Here is a 22,995-nt window from a genome sequence, read left to right on the forward strand (position 1 = left end):
ATTTCCTCTCAGGGAGGACGCGTCCTTGGTAGGGACTTGCTTTTGCTTTTAAATTATGAGCATCAACCAATATTACTTGGGCGCGTCCTTGGAAATACAAAATACATCACCCTTCCCGCTGGACGCGTCTTTGACAAGTACTTTTTCTTTTTCATAGTAACATCTTAGTCTAAAGGAGCATCAACCAAAATAACTTGGGCGCGTCCTTTAAAACAGTATTTTTCTTGAGTTTCCTTTATACAAAACCCTAGCTTAGGGCGCGCCCTATACTTAGGACGCGTCATGAGATCAAACAAATTGAGCAAATATCTTTTGGGAAAGTTTCAAAATTTTATTTATAATACGCTCTGGTGTCAAAAGTGCACCAGTCCCACGGCTACTGTGCTTTGTGGGAAAATTATTTCTAAAAATTGACCCTTCAACTAGTCCCAAGGTAAGTAGTACATGCACTACCCCCCTAGGCTAGGAGGAATTTATTTAATTCTAGCCTATAAACTGGGCATAAACCAAAATAATAAAAGAAATATGCAAGGGGCCAAAGCCACGCCTTACTGGTAATACTTTCGGAGATGTTCCGCATTCCAAGCTCGCGGAATCAGCTTCCCGTCCATGTCTTCAAGGTGATAAGTCCCCTTCCACAGGATAGACTTTATTCTGTACGGTCCTTCCCAATTAGCTCCAAACACTCCATGTTGGGGGTTCTTCGTATTGGGCATCACTTTCCTAAGTACCAAATCCCCCACCTTCAGCAACTGTCCTTTTACCTTCTTGTTATAATACCTTGCGACGCGCTGCTGATATGCTGCTAGCCTTAGCTGAGAATTTTCCCTCGTCTCCTCTAAGAGATCTAAATGAAGCCTTTGATTAACCTCAGCGTCCTCTTTCCCGTAACAGTCTCTGCGAAGTGATCCCGATCCAACTTCCACGGGGACCATAGCTTCGTAACCGTAAGTCAGCATAAACGGCGTTTCTCCCGTAGTAGATCGCGGTGTAGTGTTGTATGACCACATCACCTTCGGGAGTTCTTCAGGCCAATTCCCTTTACGTTCCTCCAGCTTGGTTTTGAGGGTATGTTTTATTATTTTGTTAACAGCCTCTGTTTGTCCATTGCTTTGAGGATGATAGACCGCCGCAAATTCCTTCTTGATTTTCAACTCCTCACATAACTGTCGCAACTCCTTGCTATCAAATTGTTTTCCATTGTCGGAGACCAGCTTGTAAGGGATTCCAAACCTGCATACAATTGAGTTGAAAACAAAATCTCTGATTTTCTTTGCGGTGATAGTAGCCAGTGGCATAGCTTCCGCCCATTTAGTAAAGTAATCGACCGCAACCACTGCATATTTGACGTCTCCTTTAGCTTTCGGCAATTCTCCGATAAGATCGATTCCCCACATGGCGAACGGCCATGGGCTTGCCATAGGCGTCAAGAGTGTAGCCGGCATAGACGAGTAGTTTGCAAAGCGCTGGCAGCGATCACATGCCTTGACGAAATTTGTAGCATCTTCTCTCATTGTGGGCCAATAATACCCTTGGCGCAACACTTTCATTGCCAACGAGCTACCCCCCGAGTGATTGCCACAGATTCCTTCATGCACCTCTCTTAGGATGTAATTTCCTTCTCCTTCTTCAACACACCTGAGTAGAGGTTGGTTGAACCCTCTCTTGTATAGGACTTCATCGTATATCACATATCTTGCGACTTGATAACGGAGTCGACGAGCCATAAACTTATCTTCGGGGAGTGTTCCCTTGCGAATGTAAGCTAGAATGGGCGTCATCCATGTTTCTTTGGGAGCTTCATCCACTTGCATAGTTTCTATCTCTGGGATACTAGGAACCTCCTGGATTTCAAGAGGGATGGATCCTAACAACACAGCCTCTTGTTGTGACCCCATTTTTGCCAAAGCATCCGCATTACTGTTTTTCTCCCGCGGAACGCATTCCAATCTAACTTCTTTGAACATTCCAATCAGGCGCTGTACACATCTCAAGTATAATTCTGTTCGCGGGCCTCGCGCTTGAAATCCCCCATTCACCTGATTCACTACCAACTCTGAGTCACTTCTTGCAATTAAGTTTCGCACCCCCATTTCCAGAGCGATTTTCAGGCCATTAATCAGCGCCTCATACTCCGCATCATTATTAGTTGCATAAAACTTGAAATGAATTGCACTCATCAGGTGGTGGCCTTCCGGAGATACAAGTACTATGCCCGCACCTGCTCCTCCATTGTTAACCGCCCCATCCACATGCAAGATCCACCAAGGATGCGGAAACTCCTCCAAAGACTCCTCGGCATGAGGTGGATATAGCATCACCAAAGCTTTATCATCAATTTCAGAATCAAATTCCAGCAAGAAATCGGCTAAGGCTTGCCCTTTTATCGCTGTTCGAGGCACATATTCCAAATCAAACTGTCCCAGCTCCACGGCCCATTTCAGCATTCTGCCTGATGACTCTGGTTTGTGCAGGACCTGCCGCAGCGGGTATGCTGTACGAACTTCAACTCTATGGGCTTGAAAATACGGCCGCAATTTTCTTGACGCAAGAATCAGGGCGTAAACCAGTTTCTCCATACTTGTGTAGCGAGTTTCCGCATCGTGTAACCGCTTGCTCACGTAGTACACTGGTGATTGTTGCCCGTCTTCCTCTCTTACCAGAACCGCACTGATCGAATATTCAGACACTGCGAGGTACAGTATTAGATTTTCCCCCTCCAATGGCTTTGACAACATGGGAGGATGTCCCAGTTGCTCCTTGATTCTTTTGAAAGCCTCTTCACATTCTGACGTCCATATAAAGTCTTTCCCAGCTAATTTAATCGCCTTGAAAAACTCCTTGCATCTATCAGACGACTTGGAAACAAATCGATTTAACGCGGCGATTCTCCCAGTCAAACTCTGCACCTGTTTCACATTGGTAGGTGACTTCATATCCAACAATGCCTTGATCTTCGCGGGGTTGGCCTCAATTCCCCTGTGGTTGACAATGAACCCGAGAAACTTTCCCGATTCCACGCCGAACACACATTTTTGCGGATTTAATTTCATACGAAACCTCCTCAAGATATTAAACATCTCCGTCAGGTGCTTGATATGGTCAGTTGTCACCTTAGATTTCACCAGCATATCGTCTACATACACTTCCATGGTTCTCCCGATTTGGTCTTTGAACATCATGTTTACCAGCCGCTGGTAGGTCGCGCCAGCGTTAATCAAGCCAAACGGCATTCCTATGTAACAGTATAACCCCCTGTCTGTAATAAAGGATGTATGTTCTTGATCGGGGCCATACATCGGAATTTGATTGTATCCGGAGTATGCATCCATAAAACTCAACAACGCATGCCCTGCCGTCGCGTCAACCAACTGATCAATTCTTGGCAGCGGGAAGCTATCCTTTGGACATGCCTTATTGAGATCCGTGAAATCCACACATGTCCTCCACTTCCCATTCGGTTTCTTCACCAGTACTGGATTTGCAAGCCATTCGGGGTAGAACGATTCTTTGATCAACCCCACTTCCAACAACCGGTCTACTTCTTCTTTTAATGCTATCGCCCTTTCTCCACTTACTGGGCGGCGTTTCTGGCGTATGCCCTTGCAATTCGGGAGGATATTCAAACGGTGACACATTACTTCCGGGTCGATCCCTATCATATCTGAATGACTCCATGCGAAAACATCGAGGTTTGCAATTAGAAAGCGGGTAAGACCTCCTCTCATCTCCTCATCCAACTGAGATCCCACTTTCAAAACCCTGCTTGGGTCATTTTTATCAACTGGAATAGATATTGTGTCTTCGGCCGGTCCCGTTTTTTCAATAGGCATAGGGATCCTGGGATCCAAATCGAAATCAAAGTCTCGGGGGTCTTCAATTTCCACTTTTTCACCTGAGGGCGCGTCCTCGTTTGGAGGAGCATCAACCTCAACTTCATTCAAGGGCGCATCCTTCTTTTGAGGAGCATCAACCTTGCAGTTATCGCCGAGACCTTGCAAAATCTCACTTCTCCCTTCCAACTTTTCCCCGTTAACCTCTTTCCGCATGATTCCCCCTGTGTGACTCGCCACCACTTCTTCTACACTACGGATTTTCGAAATACGTCCCTGCATCACAAAAGAGTTCCCAGAGGTATTGGTTTCTTCCTTTCCGGGATTTTCAACAAAATAGTGGGCATGGACCTCTCCACCCGGTTTTGTATGAATATCTTTTACATCTTCAACTGGGAGACCTTTCCCTTCATACCTTCTTCTGCGAAATTCCTTGACAGCCTTGTGATAGCAGTCACGTGACTCATACTGTGACCCTCTCAGGCTGCCAACTCCGTTTGGCGTCGGGAACTTTATCATCAAGTGGTGTATCGAGGTTATCACCCTGAACGCACGCAACCAAGGTCTGCCGACCAGTACGTTGTGCGCGGAATCCTGATCTAGCACCTTAAAATCTATCATTTGAGTAACCGACAAAGCCCCTTCCCCAAGCGTGACGGGAAGTCTGACTGAGCCCATAACTCTCACTGCTTCCCCCGTAAAGCCATAGACGTGCGCATCTTCGAAATACATGTCACTATCTGGGAAACCCAGCTTTTTGTAGGTGCTATAGTACAAGATGTTTGTAGAACTCCCATTATCCAGGAACACTCGATGTACGTTCATTGCCCCAATAAGCATGGTAATCACCAGCGCATCGTTGTGAGGATGAGGCACCCACCTAGATTCTTTTTCCCTGAATGTAATATCAGCGGACTCCCCCTTAAAGACCTTCGGGGGTCTATCTTCCAAGCTGTGGATGTTAGTGAGCGGTGGATGTCGCGCTTCTCTCGCGTTTCTTTCAAGTGCTCGATTACTGTCACCAACAAAAGGGTGTCCTCCAAAAATTGCCCTGATGCTGCCGGCCCTCTGAAACTTGACCTCCGCCGTTTTCTCAACATCCTCCGCCCGCGGGGGTTGTCTTTCATCTTTACCCTTGTCATCAAGTCCCCTGCGTCGCTTCACCTTGTCGATCCACTCTCCTAGGTGTCCAGCCTTGATCAATTCCTCAATCTCATCCCGCAAGTGACGACACTCGTGGGTGTCATGGCCAGTAGACTCATGGTAGTCACAGTACTTCTTTTTATCTCTGCTTTGCCATGAAGTTAGACGGTCGGGCTTCTTGAAGATTCCCCTGTCCTTATTTACCTCGAAGATATGATCAATGGACGCCGCCAGCGGGGTATAATTGCTGACTCTTCTCTCGTAGTTCGATGGTGGGCTCCATTCTCTTCGCGAGCTCACAGCGTTTACCCTGTTAGGGCTTCTGGCGTTTCGCCGATAACCCGGACTTACAGATCTGTCCCTTCTCTTGGATCGCCCCTTGGAGTTATAGGTATCATCATTCTTTTTTGTTTCTGCAAGCGACTGCTCGATTGCTTTGAACGACTCCGCTTGTGCGAGCACATCTGCCAATGACACTGGGTCTTTCCCTTGTAGGTGTTTCCAGAAATCCGTCCCCACACGCAACCCAGCTATAAGCAATATTTTCAACGTTTCGTCAGTTGCACCCCTCACCAAAGTAGATTCTGCGTTAAACCTCTTGAAATATGAAGTCAAACTTTCTCCTTCCTTTTGTTTCACATTAGCCAGCGTGGTAACAGGTGGTGTGTACTTCACCGCGGCTTGAAATTGTGTCAAAAACAAAGTTTTCATCTGTTCCCAGGATGTAATTACACCTGGACCAAGCTTTTGGAACCACTGCTGAGCACCTTCTCTGAAAGTGGCTGCCAAGAGACGGCATCGAGCCAAATCAGGTACTTGATATACATCCATTTCAATGTTAAAACGCCCCAAGAACTCTACAGGATCAGAGTTCCCGTGGAAACGCAAGTCGTTGGTTGTGTTCCGGTATCCCGCGGGCAATTGCGCCTCCCTCACAACAACAGCAAAAGGAGAAGGAGCTTGCGCTGTCGCCGTTACTCTTCCTCCCTCAAGATGGTTGAGTAACCGCTTGAGGTCGTTCACATTAAACGTCCCTACCCCAGGAATGGTTTGAACATTAGGCTGCTGGGGTTGCTCTGCGACTTGCTGAAATTCCCCTTGATTACCCCCCGGGTGCGGCGGAGGATCTCGCCGCCCCTCACCTTGAGGCTGCGGCGGTGGCATATTACCATTTTGGTTCTGAATGTTTTCCCGTACACGAGGTTCATCCTGACCGTGTCGCGGAATTTCATCATTATTCTGCATTCTTACTTGAGTCCGCCCGCCGTCCTGGTCATGAGGACGCGCTCCAGACCCATTACCAGTAACGCTGTGAGAAGCTACGGGAATAACGGCGGGGGCTTCTCCAGCGGAGTGCGCGCCACCTCTCCTACCATTGTAAGGGGCTCTTCCGTATTGATATCCCATTCTTCCTCGTCCATTCCTCTGATATCCCCGGTAGAAATTCCCGGGCCTTCCTCGCGGAGGGGCACGCTCGTGCTCGCGGTGCCGCATCCCGTCATCCCTTTGGAATGCGGGGGGCACACGCGTCGTATCACGGGGCCTCGCTTCTCCGGCGTTTCCTTCCTTTTGCCATTCTACCAGCAACATCCTCAAATCGTCGTCCTCCAACCTTATGCCAAGCCTCTTCTTCAAGGTTGAAAGATCCCTTCCTTCCTCGTCTTGGCTTTGAGCGTTCTCCACACGGCGACGCTCGTCCATCGTACGTCCAGACCTATGCGGGTGTGGCACTACCTGGTTGCCCAGGTGAGGCCTTTCTCTGCCTTCAGTGTCCTCGTCCGCAAGCTCTACAATAGGTTCTACATCGTCAGAATATTGCAAACGCCGCGGAGTGATTCGCGGGTTATCCCCGCTCCCCTGGGTATCTCCCTCAACTACAGGGGCTTTCCCCAAGGCATGACCGTGACGGGGGAAACGACGACCTCTCCTCGTCCTTCGACGCTCCACCGTGTTCAGTCTTGAGTTAAAACTGTTAAGAGTATCCCCCATGCGATATAATTGCTCCAATATATCAGTGTTGCTGATGAGAACTGGAGGTGTCCCCCCCACATCTGGAGCCCTTGGTGGGTCCGCCATGTTTCTGGGAACGTAAGGTTCATGGCGAGTATAACGCCCCCCGCCTTCCCCTTCTGACCTGCTGTCACTTCCATCATAAGAACTTCCATCACGATTGTAAGACATCTTTTCCTCCTAAGATTGCGACCTTAATTAGCAGCCCCTCCTTCTAGCGCCAATTTGTTGACGGAGGAATTTGGTATCAACAAAGATTGAGGTTTCTCGCCGGAATTAAGATCTGTGACGGTGGTTCTTTGCCGGAAACTTAAGCGGTGTATGGTTGATTGTGGTTGTTTTAGGCTGAGATTGATCAGAGTAAGTGGTGGCTCTCTTATCAGCTCTCAACTTCTTACCCTCTCAATGTGCCTACGTACCCTTTATATAGGGATCAAGCCTGACGTAGTTCTCGTAGAACAAGAAGTCTAACGCGTTGAGACTTCTTACTCCTAAGCCCAGTAGAAGCCCATCCGATATCCATCTTCCGCTAGCTTTAGGAATGTCCAACTATGAGGCCCAACCGCAAAGGCCCAAGGCTCGTCCGTAATCGTAGGACTTCACGGATAGTGCATCTCCCTGCGCAAGGATAACACTCCGCTACAGCTATCTCCCTTGATTTACGAACGCAGGTATAGCCGCGGTTCACCCCAAGTGCCAGACGCGTCCCTGTCCCCCGAATGAGGATAACCCACCAGATAGCAGGACAGGTGATCCCAAGCTCTTGGGTGCAAAGTGCAGGATGACTCCAAAGTTCTCCAACGAGGACACCCGTTGAATACAAGAACAGAGCTCCCAAAGCACACACCAAAGTAAACCCCACATCCCCAACGAGGACACCCGTTGAATACAGGAGGAGGCCTTCAATCATCAGGCATACCCCTGGAGGCCTTCTAGCTTTTCACGGACATCCCCCTCCTTGACCATCTCAAGGAGGGAATTCTTCATAGAGTACCTGCAACAAACACATTAGTAAAAATAATCCTCCATCGCTCCTTTCCATGCAAGCTTTGTCTTGAACTCAACATCAAATGTACACAGATCAAACTCAGGACGCGTCCTTTCTAATTGGGCGCGTCCTAACTCCCACAAATCAAAACCTGTTTCCTCATCAATCGTTCTTTATAGCAATCAAAATCACAGGACACGTCCTAGAGCTTTGGGCGCGTCCTTAACCTCATCAAACTTGCAACATCCCCTCTAAACCATCATACACAGCATTTCGCCTCCTATGACATGTCCTCGCTAACTTAGACGCGCCCTAGAGCGCCCATCACCATAAGATTCCATCTGCCAAGCATTTTCATAAACATTGGCGCGTCCATAAATTCTGGGCGCGTCCTCCCTTGACCATGCACTCTTCTCGCTTCGTAACTTATTTCTTCCAAAGTAGGCGCGTCCTAAGGTACTGGACGCGTCCTCTCTTCCACAATGCAATATCGGGTTTGACTGTCTGTAAGCCGCATTTGACCCGAATCAATCTCAATGCCAAATTTTGGGCATAACAAATTGGAATGTCAATATATCTTTTGAGTTAACATTTTTCTTGCAAGGTATTATATTAATACTTCAGTCATCAATATAATTTTTTAAATTAATATCATAAATTTCACTAATTTATCCACTTTTTATTCTATTTTTCCTTTTAATTTTCGTATCAATCCAAAATTTAAAAACCAAGATGATACATGCGAGGTCAAAGAAAAGGCATGGCACATGCGAGAGTCCATGTCAGGTCATGTTCATTGAAAACGAGAGTGTTTTGAAAAAACTCGAAGTTTGGCCTCTTTACATAAAAATCAAAGTAAAAGGAGACGGGTGCATGTCAAAAAACATGTAAAATTAACCAAAAGCAATTTAATAGTGCAAAGAACATATATAGAATTGAGTGCTTTGTTCTCCTTAAGCAGGTCTTTATATTAGGACCGTGCTAATAACCGCTCAACCGCATCCAACTGTTCAACCGCTCGTTACCGAACCACATTTTACGGATAATTGTGAAAGACGGGTTGGTTGAAGATTTAAATTTTAAAAACCGCTCATTCGCGGTTTAGATGCGATTTTAAATTTTTGAAAATCGCAAAATCGCAAATGTAACCGCAACTCGCAACATATATTTATAATAAAATATATTTTTAAAAATGTAGTTGATATTATATAAATTAATAAATATGCACGCTGTTATTAACTAATCATAGGTTAATGTTAAGACTTCGTTCATAAGATTCACAATCATTATAAGATATATAAGCAAATAAATGGAAAATATAATTAACATGTAATTTTTTTTATCCTTTTCTTATCTCGCCTCCATATTTGTGTATGTTTTTAATATCTTTGCTACACGCGGAACATTAGTTTGTATTATATTTTTGAATGTAAATTTATCAAGTAATTTAAACTTGAATTTATTAATATTTTGAATTTATTTTTTTTGCAAATTATTAATTATTTTAAAATAAGTGGTTGAACCGCAAACCAATCCGTAATAACCGCAAATTCGCAATCGCAATTGACACGGTTAAGCGCAACCGACAATTTTCTAAAACCGCTGTTCGCGGGTTGGTTCGACTTTTACCCCAGAACCGATCTGATCGGAACCGCGTACACCCCTACTTTATATACAGTATCATTAAAATATATAGAATAAAGATTAAGGGGTCGTTTGATTCGGCAAATTCTGGTATCAGATCTGAGTTTCGTTCAATACAAATCCATATATGGGGTTTGGTTGACTGTTTTAAAATTTGATGTCCATTCTTTATATCAGTCTGGAATTAGATTTGATACCCTATGGGAGAGATGGGTTTGAGAGAGTGGTATGAGATATCAAAATTAATTTCATTATTTTATCACTCATAAAGTTAAATAAAATCTTAAAACATATGTCTTAAATATCATATTTAATTTTAAATAAGTTATGCTTATTTTTAATTAATACAAAATAGTAATATTTTATTTTTATTTATTTTAAAAATTATAAATTAATATTAAAATTAAATTTATTTGTTTTAATCACTTATATTTAATTGTTTTTGTTTGTAAGTTGTATAAAAACTTAAATTCGTCATATGTAATATATAAAAGTTTAATTCAATTAATAAATCAAAAATATTTAAATGAAACATATTTTATTCCAGCACCGAACCAAACACATGATATCAGTAATGATTCCTCAACCCAATACCAGTCCAACCCGAATTTTTATTTCAAACCCTTCTGAACCAAACGATCCCTAATTTATAATCAAACTCGGAATAGATTTTGTCAAATTAAATCGGGGAAAATAGAAATAATAGATAAAAAGTCAACTCCTATTTATTTCAGTTTTTATTGTCATGTGTTATATATATAGTTTGAAATTTTTTAGGAGTAAGAGTTTCTCTTTTCATCCCCCTTCCGTCCTACATCGCACCCGCATACACAATTTGTAGAGATTTTAAAACGAAATTAGATATTTTGTCATCCATTAAACATTATCCGATCGTAATTGAGGTGCTTTGTTATGAAGAGCTATCGCGCCGCCGTGACATATCAATACAGCAAGTGGAACGTTCCTCGATAAGTTTTATAAGAAAATCACTGAGTTCTCAAAAACGAGGTGACGCGAGCGACAATATAGTTAAGTCTTTTACCATTTTAGTTTATTTTGTTTATGTTGATTAATATTGTATTCTGGATTTCGTGTTCTTTTTTTTGCTAATAAAAAAAATCAAGTATATTCACTATTTATTATATACATTAATAATTAATCGGTCTCATCACTTTATCTATTTTTTTTATATTTTTCGTTAGATTTTTTAATATCAATACCAAACCGCACATGATGGTAATTGGTCTCACCAGTTTATCAATTTTTTTTATATATTTTTTCATTAAATTTTTTGTATTAGTACCAAACCCGATGGATTCAATAAATTGTTATGGTAATTCCGACAAAAACAACCAGTAAAAAACGTCATTCGGACTTAGACGGCAACCGTTATCTCAGGATACTGAGAGCTAACCACCGTCAATGAGAGTGACGGTGAAGTTAGTGCGTGATGTAAATTGCTCCCCCAGTTCAATACTCTCATCAATTTGAATAATTAAAAACAGTCAGTCAAGTCAGTCTGCCCGTCAGTCATTCATTAGAATAAGTGGGCCCGTTACCCGTGAGGGACCCGTTTGTTTAACGTTTTGTGACGAGTCACCATCTCTAAAGTGTAAACAATTGTACTGAAACGATTCTCTTTTCAAAAATTAACCCCCTTCTTTATTTAGTTTCAATTTTCACGCCTGATTTATTAGAGGAGCTTAATATTATCAAGTACTATTGGCCTTGTTATTATAATTACCCTAGTTATTATAATTACAGAATTTGATTTAAAAAATATAATTTTTTCAATAAAAATATATAAATGAAAAACCAAAATATCGCTATTTGAGGTTGGTCCCTAAAATAATATTTGGCGGGAGGGTACCCAAAATAACCATTGAATCTGCAATATGTGTATTTTTAAAAAAAAAATTACAAAAAATACACATGTTCAAAATACTATCTCACATGTGTATTCACTGTTACAGGAACAGAGATAAGCATTTCCAGCATCCGTATTCCTATTACAGTAACATAGAATATGCATGTTGAAAATGCGTAATTTTTGTAAAATTTTAAAAAAAATATAAATACGCATCTGTATCATGTGTACTGCGTAGTTCGTGGATATTTTTGGGCTGTTTGTTTCGCCGGTGGGTATTCTGAGCACTTAAAAATGGAAAGTGGTGTATTTTGGATATTCTTTCAAAATATATTATGTACCCGTATAACTCCGTAGATACCTAATTAATTTAGAGGCATTTTTCTTTTATTATAATAATCTACATTATACTTCGTATTTTCTTTTCTTTTCTTATAAATTTAATTATAATTAAAGTATTTTGAAATATAATACTTGTAGTTAAGAATAACAAAAAATAAAAGCTAACTAAATATGATTATAATAAGTGATAATTAGAATAGATATCAACGAAATTAATTAAACGATTACCTATTCTTCCCCATTTTTTTTTATTTGAGAAGTTTTGTTATTTTCATATATAGGTTTAATAAATATGCAATCAGTAGACGTGCATCGTAGCCCCACAATTTTAGAGGGTATTGATAATATATAAGTGCTCTTTTAAAAATCACAGAAGCAATTTAATATTGCATAGTTTACCTATCACAAATAATATTTTAAATAAAATATAAAAATAGTTATGTATGTGTTAATATTGAACATTTAGGAGAAATATCTACACTATACTAAAATAGAGGACATCATTTTTCTTTTTCACTAAAAATAGTTGTTTATATGAAAAGTTCCGGTAACTTTTATTTTAAAAAATAAATTATTTCTCCACTAATTCTCTCTCCTTCTTTGCTTCTTATCTCCACTAATTCTCTATTTTTATTGATTTTCAAATCTCTTTAATTTCTATTTTATCTCATTATATTTTCAATATTATTGCAAATATCCACTTAACATATTTGTATAGAATATGAAATATGTCTATTATGTAAATTTTATTTCATAAACATATAATATATCTTCATTAATATATATTAAATTAATTTTTAAATACTACTTTCATTTAAAATATATATTATATAACCGAATATGTCCGGCGGTAACGAAACCATACTATACTGGTAGTGATTTGCATTGCAGCAAAAAAATATAAACTAAGGTGGAGTAATTAAATTAGCGGAAGGGCTAGATTTAGGTATAATAAATGTAAGTTATAACTGATAACTTCTTGTGGCGGGATCGCTCCTCCGACGCTGTGTCTGAATCATTCGCCGCTGTGGATGTGGAGCTGTGGTGGGGTTCCTACAAAATAACACCGGAAGGGGGTTTTGGTCCCGCGGCGCTTCCTGCGTGAAAGTAAAAACTCGTTTTTTGGAAAGATGAAGATAGATAGGAACGCAAGGTGGCTGTGTGTGTATATGGGTGTAAGAGAGTGGTTAACCCCAAAACCTTACCTTCTTGGACTATTTATAGCCCAAGGATAGGGTTTTAGGGTTGGTACATTTAAATCGTAGCCATTGGTTCTGGGAGCGGAGGACACCTGGTTGGAGTGGATATTTTACACGTGTCAGCGCGGGACTGGTCGAGGAATGTTATGAGGATCCTCTGACACGTGCCCTGATTATTCCCATGATTGATGTGTGACAGTTGTCCATGTCATGTGCTTGGGCCAGTGTCTCACGTGTTGGGATTTCTCAAGGTTGGGCTTGCGGGACTGGGCCAGTCAGGACTGATAGTGTACATGACTAGATTGAGTTAGGGGTTCAGGACTAGTCCTTCGAGGAGCTATATGGAGTTAGGAGTTCAGGACTAGATCTTGCAGGAGCTATATGTACTATCATGTGCCCCTCACTCCCTTATGCAGATTTTCTGAATGGGGGAGTAAGGTTGGGTTTGCTTGAAGAACATGAGTTTTTGATTGTTGTCTTTAGAATAATTTGTGCTTTTCTAGCCCCCAGTCCGGATTGCGTTGAGTTCAGCCAATTAGGATTAAGGTTGGTTGTTCTTAGAAGAATTTGAGCTTTCCTTGGCCCCCAGTCCGGATTGGGTGAGTTCGGCCAATCAGGACTAAGGTTGGTTGTTATTAGAAGAATTTGAGCTTCCTTGCCCCCCAGTCCGGATTGCATTGAGTTCGGCCAATCAGGACTAAAGTTGGTTGTTCTTAGAAGAATTTGAGATTTCCTTGCCCCCAGTTAGGTTTGGGTGAGTTCGGCTAATCAGGACTAAGGTTGGTTATTATTGGAAGAATTTGAGTTTTCCTTGCCCCCCGGTCCGGATTGCGTTGAGTTCGACCAATCAGGACTAAGGATTGCGTCGACCTCTGACTCCGGAGATATAACTAAGTTGTCTGTAGCTAGGATTTCCTCTAGCAAAGTGCCTTGTACTCTGGAGGGTTTATGGGTAGACACCCCGGGTTATTTTATCACCAAGAGTGATGAAATAGAAAACAACTTCTATTATAGCAGTATTAGGTCCGGGTACACGAGGCAGCCTAATGCGGGTCTGGGGCGTTACGTTAAGGAAGAATTTGATCGAAAGTTCGTCGGGAGTGTTGTTGCCAAGGAGCATTATGGGCTGAAGGATGAGTATGTTACCATAGATCATGCGGCGCAAGACTCATCAGTTCGTGCTGCTTTTCAGTTGGACTCCCGGATTGAGTAGAGGTGGTCGGAGCTAGATGAACGGATTTATCACAGACCTGCTGATGGATTCGTTCCGGTGTGGCTGGAGCATCTTCACTCCGGATGGAATCCACATTGGCACTTCTTTTTGAAGCATCTCTACAAGTATGAATACAAGTTGTCTCCCATGCAGATAACTCTGAATGAGATCAAATGGATGACCTGATTTATTGTTTCCTGCAACCAGTTCAAAGTTCAGCCCACTTTCAAGTTGTGGCATCATATTTTCAGCCTAGTCCGGTCTAGCCAGATGCCTTTGCATGAGCTTCGCTTCCGGGCTCCAGAGTGTGGTTATGGTGGTTCCTACAGGCCCGTTATTCAGCAGTCCTCATTGAAGCACTAGAACGGGGAGTTGATTATGCTGAGGGGTCTGGACTTGCATTACCTTCCCCATATTGCTGCTGAGGGAGTTCAGACTCGGTTCCGTAGGGATGTTCTTCGGGGAGACGTCGTCCGAATGGTTTTTGCTTTTTGTAAATGTTTGGGTTTCCAGATGACTCGGGATACTTTTATGATGCACAGAAATATGCATAGGATAAGGTGTAAGTCATCTGTTTTAGTGTCTGGACTGCTTATCTGTTTTTGTGTCTGGACGACTTATCTACTTTTGTGTCCGGAATGCTTATCTGCTTTCTTTTGTTGTAGTTTTTTTACTTGTGTTTTTGCTTTATTTTCTAGCAGGCTTACCACACTATAATTCAGATATGTCTTCTTCGGCATATAATGATGCTTTGAAGGGCTTGGGGAAGGCTTTCAAATTACCGAGGAAAGCTGTTGTTGGTGGGTCCGGATCCAACGCCTCTATGGAAGAGGGGTCGCAAAGTAATGTTGTTTCGAAGCCCGAGGCTGATATGAATGAGACGGCTTCAGAGCATAATGTTGAGGTGGAGATGGGTGATGAGTTTGCCAACTTGGAGGAGTTGGAGCCTCTTGGAGAGGTTCCAGAGGTTGGGGGTGCCCGGAAGAAGAAAAGGCTCCGGAACTCTGGGACGAAGCCTCCCGGGGCTCAGAATTTTGATGTTGGTGGTGGGTCCGGAGCTGATAAGGGAAAAGGCTTGGATGCTCAGAGTCCGGATGCGCGTAGTCCAGAGCTTGAAGTTAAGGTTGCTCATTTCATGGCCGGGATTCCTTCGGAGGCTGATTGGAAGAAGATGAACCTGGCCGGATTCGACGCAACTATGAAGAAATGCTCCCGGCTCTGGGGTCAGGTACATTGTTTTTATGTTCTTGTTTTTCTTCTTTTCCTTTGCCTTAGAATAATTTTTTAAGTACCTTTATTTTCTGCAGCTTGGTGGCTATATGGCCGGATCTGCTTCTCTGGCCTATAATGAGCTTAAGGATGCCCAGAGTGCTATTACTGAGAAGGATGTTGAAATCAGTAATTTGAGGGATCAAATTATTGTCAAAGATACTTCCTTGTCCGGACTAAATAAACATCTTAATGATGTCACGACCCGGGATGAAAATGCTGAGAAGGAGGCTGCGGATTTAAAATCTGACTTAGCTGAACTCCGGAAGTAGCTTTCCTCTATAAGGCCGGAGTCTGAGGTCATTGAAGAGTTTAAGAAGTCCGAAGAGTATGACAGGGCGATTGCGAGTTCCGGTGCTCCGGAGATTGGTCGTTGCTGGGTTATTGCTGAGAGACATATCAAGACTGATCCGGAGGTGAATTGGGACAGTTTTGTTGAAGAATTTATTAGGGCCAAGCAGAACATTGAGGCTGGACTCGGTGATCCAGAGCCCTTCGATGGTCCTTGCCCTAGTTTCCTTCCTCCCAATACTTCGGAGTCTTAATTTCTTCTGAATTGTAATATGATATTGCTATAGACTTTTAATCCTTGGATGTTGTAATTCTCGTACTTTGCTCCGGGCTGACTTTTAGTCCGGTCGAGTTTTGAGTCTTTTATTGTTGTTATTCTGCTTTGCTATTCTAGTTTATTTTTGCCTTAGAAACTTCTTTTTCTAAGTTATAGTTTGCTCTAGTCCTGGGCTCATATCTAGTCTGGACTAGTGGTTGTTTATTTAACTTAGAAAGGTTTTTCTAAGTAAACATTGTTGTTCTCTTCCTGACTAATAGTTATGTCCGGATTGGTGGTTATGATTTTTACTTGGAAAATTTATTCTAAGTAAAAATGGTTGCTCTAGTCCTTACTAATAGCTTGTCCGGACTAGTGGTTAGCTTTTTTACTTAGAAAATTTATTCAAAGTAAAAATGGTTGCTCTAATCCTGACCAGTAGCTTGTCCGGACTAGTGGTTAGCTTTTTTACTTAGAAAATCTATTCTAAGTAAAAATGGTTGCTCTAGTCCTGACTAGTAGCTTGTCCGGACTAGTGGTTAGGTTTTTTAGTTAGAAAATTAATTCTAAGTAAAAATGGTCGCTCTAGTCCTGACTAATAGCTTGTTCGGACTAGTGGTTAGCTTTTTTACTTAGAAAATTTATTCTAAGCAAAAGTGGTTGCTCTAGTCCTGACTAATAACTTGTCCGGACTAGTGGTTAGCTTTTTTACTTAGAAAATTTATTCTAAGTAAAAATGGTTGCTCTAGTCCTGACTAGTAGCTTGTCCGGACTAGTGGTTAGGTTTTTTAGTTAGAAAATTAATTCTAAGTAAAAGTGGTTGCTCTAGTCCTGACTAATAGCTTGTCCGGACTAGTGGTTAGCTTTTTTACTTAGAAAATTTATTCTAAGCAAAAGTGGTTACTCTAATCCTGACTAATAGCTTGTCCTGACTAGTGGTGAGTTTTAATAAATGTAAAGAGGAAATGCTTTTCATTAATCATTCATATAAAATATAAGGAAAAACAAGTTGGTTGTTTGCCATATTGGCTACAAGATTTTGGCTGCTTTGTTTGTTCTTTCCTACTAGTAGAATTTCCTTAGTCTGAGTCCATGCCAAGTATTTGGGACTTCTGAGCCATCCATGTTCAAGAGTTTGTAGGTTCCTGGCCTCAGGACTTCTCTGACCTTGTATGGTCCTTCCCATTTGGGCATTAGTTTTCCAGTGTTTGTGGGATCTGATGCTTCTATGTCGAAGGACTAAGTCTCCAACTTGTAAGTTTTTGACTCTGGACTTCTTACTGAAGTGCTCTCTTATTTTTTTCCTTGTATTTTTCCATCCTTTCTACAGCTTGGTCCCGGACCTCATCAATTAACTTCATGTTTGTTCTGAGTCCTTCTTCATTTGCTTCTTCCTCAAAGTTTATTGCTATGTGAGAAGGAGATCCCACTTCAATATGAAGCATTGCTTCTGTGCCATAAGCTAGTTTGAATGGAGTTTCTCCATTGCTTGTCCTGGGGCTTGTCCTGTAGGACCATAGTATGTTTGGTAGTTCTTCTGGCCATTTGCTTTTGCTTTCTTTGAGTCTCTTTTTAATACCTTGGAGCAGGATTCTGTTGATGACTTCTACTTGGCCGTTTCCTTGGGGATATGCTATTGATGATTTTTTGTGTTTAATCCCGCGCTCCTGAAGGTAGGATTCGAATTCTGATCCGATGAACTGTGGCCCATTGTCTGATACTAGGACTCGCGGTATCCCGAACCTCATCAAAATGTTGTCCATAAATTTTATGCAGTCTTGCTGATTAATTGTCCTCATTGCTTTCGCTTCAACCCATTTGGTCATGTAATCAATTGAGACTAACAAGTACCTGAGGTCTCCTTTGACCCGGGGAAAGGGTCCCATAATGTCAATACCCCAGATAGCAAAGGGAATAGGTGACAGGACTGAGGATGGTAGGACTGGGCTGATCCGGGACACATTGTTGAAGAGCTGGCATTCCTTGTATTTCTTCACAAACTCTATTGCGTCTTGGTGGATAGTTGGCTAGTAGTAGCCTTGTCTAATGATCTTATGAGTTAGGGCCTTTGCGGACATGTGATCTCCGCATATCCCTTCATGCACTTCCGCCAAACAGTACTTTACTTCTTCTGGGCCGATACATTTTAGGATATGAGATGAGAAAGTCCTGCGGTAGAGTAGTCCTTCTTCGAGGTAAAACTTGGCTGCTTTTGCTTTCAGTCTTTGGGCTTTTCCTTTGTCCTCCGGGAGCTCTCATTTCTCCAAATAGTTGATTAAGGGGGTCATCCAGTTTTGGTTGCTTTCGATCTCCAAGACCTCTCCGGATTCAATAGATGGTTTGTGGAGTTCTTCGAAGTAAACTGAGCAGTCCAGATCTGATGAGTCCCTGACTAATTTGGATAGAATATTTGCGTCTTCATTTTCTTCTCGACATATCTGAAGGACTTGATGCTTTAGGATTGAGGCTAAGTAACTTTGAACCAGTGCTTGGTACTTCGCCAGAATAGGGTCCTTTGCTATGTATTCTCCATTTGTTTGCTTGACCACTATCTGGGAGTCGCTGTAGATTTTTAAGTCCTGGACTCTCAGAGTCTTGGAGAGCTTTAGTCCTGCAATCAACGCCTCATATTCCGCCTGGTTGTTTATTGCGGGGAATCCGAGAGATATAGCTGTTTGAATGGTGAATCCTTCAGGACTCTTCAGTATGAGCCCGGCTCCCGACCTTTCGCTAGTTGAAGAACCATCTACTTTCAAGGTCTAGGCTCCCGGACTTGCATCTTGTTATGTATCTGGATCCATGTTCATTGGTTCTGGCTCTTCTTCTGGGAAGTTGCATTTGATTATGAAATCTACAAATGCTTGAGCTTTAATGGCAGTCCTGGGAATGAAGCTTAAATTGAACTGGCTCAACTCCACAACCCAATTGACAAGTCTTCCCGAAACATCTGGCTTGTGAATTATCTTTCTTAGGGGCTGTTTTGTGACCACTCTGGTTTCTCTTCCCCGGAAGTAGTGCCTGAGCTTTCTTGAAGTTGTGACTAAAGCGAAGGCAAACTTCTCCAGTCTTGGGTACCTTGTTTCCGCATCTTTAAGAACTTGGCTTACGTAGTAGACTAGTTGATGTCTTCCATTCTCTTCCCTGATTAGGGCTGCTCTTACGGCTTGCGGTCCTACTGACATGTATAAGTAAAGAGGCTCTCTTGTTTGAGCTTTAGTTAGGACTGGTGGCTTAGAGAGGTAGGACTTGATTTCCTCAAATACTTTTTAGCACTCCGAACTCCAGTTCACCTCTTTCTTATTGCTTGCTCCTTTGAGTAAATCAAAGAATGGTAAACACCTTTCTGCTAGCTTTGAGACAAATCTCCTGAGTGTTGCTAGGGATCCTGCTAGCTTCTGCACATCTCTTCGGGTTCTAGGAGCCCTCATATCTTGGATTGCTTTTATTTTCTCCGGATTGGCTTCTATGCCTCTGTTGCTGATCATGAATCCTAGGAACTTGCCTGCTCCTACTCCGAAGGTACATTTCTCCGGGTTCAATTTGAGTTGGTTCTTTCTTAGATTGTCAAAGCACTCCTTCAGATCCCCCACATGTCCTGGTATAGTTGTTGATTTGGAAATCATATCATCGACATAGCACTCCAAGTTCCTTCCGATTTGGGACTTGAATATCTTGTTCATGGCTCTCTGGTAAGTGGATCCTACGCTTGTCAGTCTGAAGGGCAACATCACATAAGCATATAATGCTCTGTGAGTTATGAATGTTGTTTTAGGTATGTCCTTCGGGTTCATCTTGATCTAGTTGTATCCGCAGAAGGCGTCCATGAAACTGGGCCTGGAGGTAGCATCTATCAATTGATCAATATTGGGGAGAGGGTATGGGTCCTTCAGGCATGCATCATTCAGATCAGTGTAATCCACACACATTCTCCATTTGTCGTTGGACTTCTTCACCATAACAACATTAGCTAGCCACTCCGGATATTTGATTTCTTTCATGATTCCTGCTTTGAGTAGCTTCTCCACTTCTTCTTCTATAGCTTTTTGCCTCTCTAGGGCGAAATTTCTTATCTTTTGTTTGACTGGTTTTCTGTTGGGGTTGACGTCCAAGCTGTGCATTGCTATGGACTCATATAGTTCGGGCATATCTCTTGGGCTCCAGGCATAGTCCGGGCATGTCTCTTGGGCTCCAGGCAAACATCTTTGTACTCCCGGAACAAGGACACTAATTTTTCCTTGAAGAACTCTTCGAGTCCTGACCCAACTTTCACCTTTTTGTTAGGACTACTTTCATCAACCTGGACCTCTTTTATTTCGACTGCGGCTTCGATTTTTGCTTGTTCTTTGTTTGAAATCATTTGATGAATTCGGGATTCAGAGTTTTTCTTCAGATAGGGGTTTACTTGTTCTGATTCTTTGGTTGCTTGCATGGTAGGACTAGCTTGGTCTAGGACCTGATTTGCCTTGTCGACTACCATGACTTGGTTGCTTGCTGGTCCTTCCGGACTTGTTATATTTGCTTCTTATTCCGGACTTGACTCAATAAGTTGTACTTCTTTTGTTGTTTCTTCCCTTGGCCGGGGTCGGTGCTTCTTCATGCTTTGTTGCTTGTGAATGACAGTTGCCTTCCTTTTGTTGTCCTGGTAGGATTCTGCCATGACCAACCCCTGATTATAGCATGTTTCAGCAACTCTATAATCTCCTTTTATTTCCCCGACTCCTGTCGGGGTTGGGAACTTGATCTTGAGATGGGAGATTGAAGTTATCGCTTGCATCATTGTTAAAGATGATCTGCCAATAATTCCATTATATGACGAATGAGCGTTGATTACATAAAACTTGATGACATGAATCACTTGGTTATGAGTGGTTCCAAAAAGAACTGGTATATATAAAGTTCCTTGAATCGGGACTAAGTTGTGTCTGAACCCATAGAGTGGGTCCTCCCGACACTCGTTTGAGCAGACGCTCCCTAACTGCATTCGATCCACTGCGTGCTTGAAGAAAATATTTACTGATGAACCATTGTCTATGAGCATTCTTCTTACTTCATTATCAAAGATGTCCAAAGTGACCACTAAGGCTACATTGTGATGAGGGTTGACTCCTTCATAGTCCTTACTGCTGAAGGATATCACCATGTCTGGGAGTGATTGGATTGAGAGCACTTCTTCGCCGAAGTCCGGGCTCCGAGGTGGGGAGTGGGAGCCTCCTAGGACTACGTTGACTACATTCTTTCCTCTCTTATGCGCTTCCCCTCTGTTGTTGCTGTCCCGGACTAAGTACTTGTTCATATTTCCTTTATTCACTTGGTCCTCAATGAAGTATTTGAGTGATAAGCAGTTCTCAGTCTTATGGTCATGGGTCTCATGATAATCGCACTGCCTGTTATAAGGCCTGTTTTCCGGAAGAGTTTGCATTGGGTTCAGAGGATAATAGAAGGGTTTGTCTTTTACCTCCTTCAAGATTTCCTCCCGGGTCATATTAGTAGGAGTCCAGTTCGGCTCCTGCTTCGGCTCCCGGGGTTGGTTCACGGGTCCTGGATCGCTCTTTGACTCCTGTTTGGGACCAAGTCTCTGAAAAACCAGAGTAGTTTATCTTTCTTGGCTTTGTTGGTTTTGCTTGAACTTCTTATCCCGATGGTAACCCCCTTTCAGTCGGTCATCAGTGTTTTTGCTCCTGGACCCCCCCATTCCGGGTCATCCTCATTGCCTGGAGCACATCTGTTTCCTTCATGAACCTGACAGCCATGGAGTAAGCCACTGCCAGATTTTATGGCTCCTTATTGATCAGTTCTTCAATATATCTCTCATTGTTCTCTATGTCCAAGTTTCTCCTGAAAATGCTCAAAGCTTCCCTCTCATCCAAGCTCGAGACTTTGTTGATTGCTTCCTGGAACCGGCGCATGTATGCAGAGAGAGACTCGTTGTCATGCTGTCGGATTGTCTCCAGGTGACACATGTGCATTTCGTGCGTTTTGTTTGCCCGAAATCTCCGGAGGAAAGAAGCGCGGAACTCCTTCCAACTATGGATGCTGCGGGAGGGGATCCTGCTGAACCATCTATGGGCCCCTCCCTTAAGAGTTGATGCGAATAACCTTGATTTCGTCAGGTTATTGTAGTAATATATCTGCGCGATCTGCTCAAAGTAGTTCAGGTGCTCTTCTGGATCTCCTAGACCGTCAAAGGAGTCGAAGTTGTAGTGTTTCAAATTCCGCTGCTGGGGAATGGCCTCCAAGGAGTGGCTAAAAAAAGTTAATATTTCTCCAATTTCTACTTCTGAGTCTCTGTCCATCTTTCTTTGCAATTTATAGATCATGTCTTTCAGGTCCTTCTGCTTTTCCTCTTTTTCATCATCAGAAATCAGCTCCGGAGTTGGGTCCCTCCGGGTTCTCTGGGTCCTGGGAGTTCGGCTCCTGCATCAAGGGCCTGAGAGTGGTCCGGCTCCTGGACCTAAGTACTAGCAGATGGTCTTCCAGAAGTATGCTTTCCTGGTCTTTCCATTTCTCAAAAATACCAACAACAACTAACAACAATATGCTACAGAAAGTATCGATCTAAGGTTGCTTTTCGAAAATCGTAAAAACTATCCCAAACAATAGCAAGCAATAACAAACAGCTTTCTGGGACTAGTCTAAACAATCTTCTGTGACTACTCAACAATGTAGTTAAACACAAATGTAATATTCGAACTAGAGCAAAATCGGGGTTCTAAAATGATCAAAGCTAACAATAGCACACACAAACGTGGCTTAAATCAACAAAACAGGGCTCACACAAACGTGGCCTAAAATAACAAGCACACACAAACGTGGCTTAAATAAACAACATTCATGTTTATGAGAGGGTTTGGTTGTTTGGGTTCTTACAAGTTAAATAAATGGACTCTTTCAAGAGCTTGTTGATGAAGGTGAATCCAGGGGCACCGAGACCCAAGGATGG

General features: G+C 42.5%; 2 protein-coding genes across 2 annotated transcripts; both read right to left on the bottom strand.

The window, feature by feature from the left end:
- Positions 1-536: 536 nt before the first annotated feature.
- Positions 537-6,965, bottom strand: LOC141665920 (uncharacterized). The gene is made up of 4 exons (XM_074471906.1): positions 6,589-6,965; positions 5,955-6,345; positions 5,328-5,903; positions 537-5,150 (listed from the first exon to the last, which is right to left on the bottom strand). The coding sequence occupies exons 1-4, from the start codon at positions 6,963-6,965 to the stop codon at positions 549-551; spliced, it is 5,946 nt and encodes a 1,981-aa protein (XP_074328007.1). The 3' UTR covers positions 537-548.
- Positions 6,966-20,577: 13,612 nt separating this feature from the next.
- On the bottom strand, positions 20,578-21,537 carry LOC141665921 (uncharacterized). The gene has a single exon (XM_074471907.1). It carries the CDS (start codon positions 21,535-21,537, stop codon positions 20,578-20,580), a length of 960 nt encoding a protein of 319 aa, XP_074328008.1.
- Positions 21,538-22,995: the final 1,458 nt, after the last annotated feature.

Source organism: Apium graveolens, chromosome 6 (assembly GCF_009905375.1).
Source record: "Apium graveolens cultivar Ventura chromosome 6, ASM990537v1, whole genome shotgun sequence".
Taxonomy (NCBI): Eukaryota; Viridiplantae; Streptophyta; class Magnoliopsida; order Apiales; family Apiaceae; genus Apium; species Apium graveolens.

Coding starts and splice junctions, on each gene's coding strand:
- LOC141665920 (XM_074471906.1), bottom strand. CDS start 6,965: ATGGGGGATACTCTTAACAGTTTTAACTCAAGACTGAACACGGTGGAG. Junction 6,346..6,588: donor AAGAAGAGGCTTGGCATAAG/GTTGGAGGACGA, acceptor TTACAATGGTAG/GAGAGGTGGCGCGCACTCCG. Junction 5,151..5,327: donor CCAAGAGAAGGGACAGATCT/GTAAGTCCGGGT, acceptor ATCTTCAAGAAG/CCCGACCGTCTAACTTCATG.
- LOC141665921 (XM_074471907.1), bottom strand. CDS start 21,537: ATGACCCGGGAGGAAATCTTGAAGGAGGTAAAAGACAAACCCTTCTAT.